This window comes from Sesamum indicum, linkage group LG11 (assembly GCF_000512975.1).
Source record: "Sesamum indicum cultivar Zhongzhi No. 13 linkage group LG11, S_indicum_v1.0, whole genome shotgun sequence".
Classification (NCBI taxonomy): Eukaryota; Viridiplantae; Streptophyta; class Magnoliopsida; order Lamiales; family Pedaliaceae; genus Sesamum; species Sesamum indicum.
Genome location: NC_026155.1, coordinates 13,959,711 through 13,963,460, shown reverse-complemented (window position 1 = coordinate 13,963,460; position 3,750 = coordinate 13,959,711). Strand labels below are relative to the sequence as shown.

The following is a 3,750-nucleotide window of genomic DNA, read 5'->3' as shown; positions in this document are numbered from 1 at the left end:
CACTTCCCCCCCACCCCCCCCCCCCCCCCCCCCCCAAAAAAAAAAAAGAAAAAAAAAGGAGAAGGGGAGAAAAGGGAAAACAGGCTACGCCACTCTATAAATTACAAGCTCAATCCCACATACACATTCCCTTACTTTCTAAAGCACAAAAAAAAGAAAAGCTAAAACAAAGAAAAAAGGAAAAACAAGAACAGCCCTGAAATACGCGTTTCCCTTTTTTACTCATGTCTCACTATCTCTACACAAACCCGTACACCACAAAAGATTACATATGATGCTGTGTATCTGTTGACGAAATTGGTACGGAGTTAGAGAGAGTGGAAGGAATTGGGAGTTGTACAAGTTGGAAAATAAGGATTTGAGTGTTTTGCAGTGGTTGAGAGTGTGATTGATAGATCTAAGCTTATAGGAAGGAGAAGAAGAAGATGAGGATTGTGAAGTCTGTTAATTCTTCAGAGTGCCCAAGTTTGTGTGGATTCTTGGTTGTGGAAGCTTATCCCAAAAGGTATTCTTCCAAGATCCCCTCTGATTTGGTGCTTTTCTTGGGCCTTGGCTTCATAGATTGGTAATATTTATGTTGCAAGGATATCTGTGTATCACATATATCTAGATAAAAAGAAGGGTGAATTTTTAGCTGGAGATATTGGGATTTTCTTTTTAATATTTTCATATTTAATATAGGAAAGAAGAAGAAGAAGAAGATACAGATTTTGTGTATCGTCTCCATAGGAATTTTTCATTAGTAAACTTATGAATTTGATGGTTCTGATTCAATATCTCCCACCTGTCTTTCGAGGGTTCAAGGAGATTCATGGGTTACGATTAGATATGGTCTTCATCTAGCTTTGGTCATTTAGTTTAGGATTAAGATCTGTTTGGTTTTTCCTGTTTCTCTTATATGCCTCCTTTTCTGCTTTAATCTTTTGGGGGAAAATTGGGTATTTGAATTTGGTTTCGTTTGTGGATTTGGGATTTAGTTTTACGTCGTGGGCATAGGGGAAAAGTAGTCAGAATGAATAAATTTAGGGTCTTGATGGAGGTGGGAGTTTGTTGCTGGGATTGACATGATGGAGGTGTTTACAAAGATTGGTTTTTTGTCAAAATGGTTATTGGGATGAAATTAGTTGGTCCTACATCAGAAATTGCCCTCAGAGAGAGAGAGAGTGTTTGAGATGGGGGATGCTCTTCTGACGGTATTGTCAATGGAGAATCATCACCCTTCAACCGTCTTGTCCATGGATTCAAGTGCTTCATCCTCGCACGATGAATTAGATCTCGAGATGAATCGCCAGGTTGTTTTAACCCGTCCACCTGACATCAATTTACCCCTTTCAGCCGAGCGAAGCCCCCCACCACAGCATTGGAATCCTGAACACTGTGATATTCTTGATGTTGGACTAGGCACTCAGACATATGAGACTGAGACTTTTCTTACTGTCCCCAAGGTTGGGAGGAAATGCACTAAACGGGTTGATAGCATCTGGGGTGCTTGGTTCTTCTTCAGCTTTTACTTTAAGCCTGTTCTCAACGAGAAATCAAAGGCAAAAATAATACGTGATAGTAATGGAGTTTCTGGTTTTGATAAATCTGACCTCCAACTTGATATTTTCATGGTTCAACATGACATGGAGAATATGTACATGTGGGTATTCAAGGAACGGCCTGAGAATGCTCTGGGTAAAATGCAGCTCAGGAGTTATATGAATGGGCATTCTCGTCAAGGAGAGCGCCCCTTTCCGTTTAGCGCTGATAAAGGTTTTGTTCGGTCTCACAGAATGCAGCGTAAACATTACAGGGGTCTCTCAAATCCTCAGTGCGTTCATGGTGTTGAGGTGGTCCCATCCCCAAGTCTCATGGGTCTTGATGAAGATGATCGAAAGAGATGGATGGAACTGACCGGGAGGGAACTGAACTTCATTATTCCTCCTGAAGCCAGTGATTATGGTTCGTGGAGAAATCTTCCAAACACTGAGTTTGAACTTGAAAGGCCGCCTGCTGCTATTAAAGCTAATAATCCACATTCTCACTCAAAGAAGTTGCTTAACGGATCTGTTCTAAACCTGTCCACTCAGCTTTCCAACCACAGCAATGGGGACGTGAAAGATCTTTCACCTGTCAGCAACAAAAGAAAGAAAGATTTCTTCACACAGGGAAACCACGACGATTGTTATTTGGCAGTAAATGCTCCTGACCGGGTCCCTGATTTGGAAGTCCACCCAAATGAGCCAAATTGGTTAAATGGATTTAGTGGGGTGCTGAGGAATGTTTACGGCCCTGTCACGGCTGCTAAAACAACCTACGAGGATGAAGCAGGTTATTTGATTCTAATAAGCTTGCCATTTGTAGATCTCCAGAGGGTAAAAGTTTCCTGGAGGAACACACTCACGCATGGGATCATCAAGGTTTCGTGTACAAGTACATCTCGTACACCATTTATCAAGAGACACAACAGGACTTTCAAGCTTACAGATGCATCATCTGAGCACTGCCCCCCAGGAGAGTTTGTTAGAGAAATTCCACTTTCAACCCGGATCCCAGAAGATGCTAATATCGAAGCCTATTATGATGGACCAGGAACAGTGCTTGAGATACTGGTGCCAAAACTCCGTGTGGGACCCGAAGAACATGAGGTCCGGGTATGTCTCCGTCCTCACCACGGGGGTAACGATCTTATGTTTTCCTAAAAGCCTACTAGGTCAGACAATGCAGGGTGGTTTCTACGTATGGTGTTTCATTTGTTCGCTGACTTTTGTGCCTTAATGGTGGTGTAATCTATGAAACAGAATTAGCATCTGAAATTTGTGATGCTCTCTCGGTTTTCATGGACTAACTCCTCTGGTTACTTGCTTCTGCATCTGATTTAGCTACCACTCCGATTGGCATTCAACTTATACACGAGTTATCAGAATATCAGCCTGCATCTCTGTCAATCAGTCCAAACGTGTTCTCTTATATAAAATTTGTTACATTTGCAAGTCCTTTTTTTTTTTTAAAAAAACCTTTTTCCGATTTGGGTTTGGATGTACCACTCATATAACAAGCTTCTATGTAGCAGTTATCCTACCTTTGATCATTAATATTGAACAAGTCTGTGATATTCGGAAAAGCAGATGCAAGTCGGACCATGTTTTTGTATTATATCAATTGGTTGTTTGACGGGTCTTTATGTCTAATTCTTTCAAGGATCACATGTATATTAAGGTTTGGATATTTGGCTTATGGGTGCACTTTAGGGGCAGCATAACAATGTTATCCTTAGAAGCCAGTTATGAACACTTGATTAGGTTTCTTGTGAATAAACTTTTGATGCGAATATCAACTGCCTTTACTAATGTTGTCATAACCTGACATCTCATCTTTTCTAATCCCATTATAGATTGTTGATGTGACATATCAAAATTGTTATATGACTAATAATATTTTATTATTGTAATTGATGTTAGATGCCTTTTTTGTAAATAATAAAAAAAAAGAGATACTTTTTTGAAAGAAGCATAGCAAATAAATGCATGTTTACATATTGGGATAATTACATTTTTTGATCTATGGTTTATTAACACAAATTACTCATGTATTTTGCATAATTATATAAATTATCTCTAATAGTAAAAAATTAAAGGTAGTTTGTATAATGATGCTAACATATTTAGGGGGACGTGAGTAATTTTTAAAAAAAGTAAGGGGTGATTAGTGCAGGTAATAATGATATAAATAGACTATAAATCAAGGGATGTAAATGTAATTATCCAA

General features: G+C 39.3%; 1 protein-coding gene across 1 annotated transcript; it reads left to right on the top strand.

Annotated features, from left to right (window-relative positions):
• On the top strand, positions 120 to 3,106 carry LOC105174437. Its single transcript, XM_011096541.2, has one exon. The coding sequence runs from the start codon at positions 1,173 to 1,175 to the stop codon at positions 2,682 to 2,684; it is 1,512 nt and encodes a 503-aa protein (XP_011094843.1). The 5' UTR covers positions 120 to 1,172; the 3' UTR covers positions 2,685 to 3,106.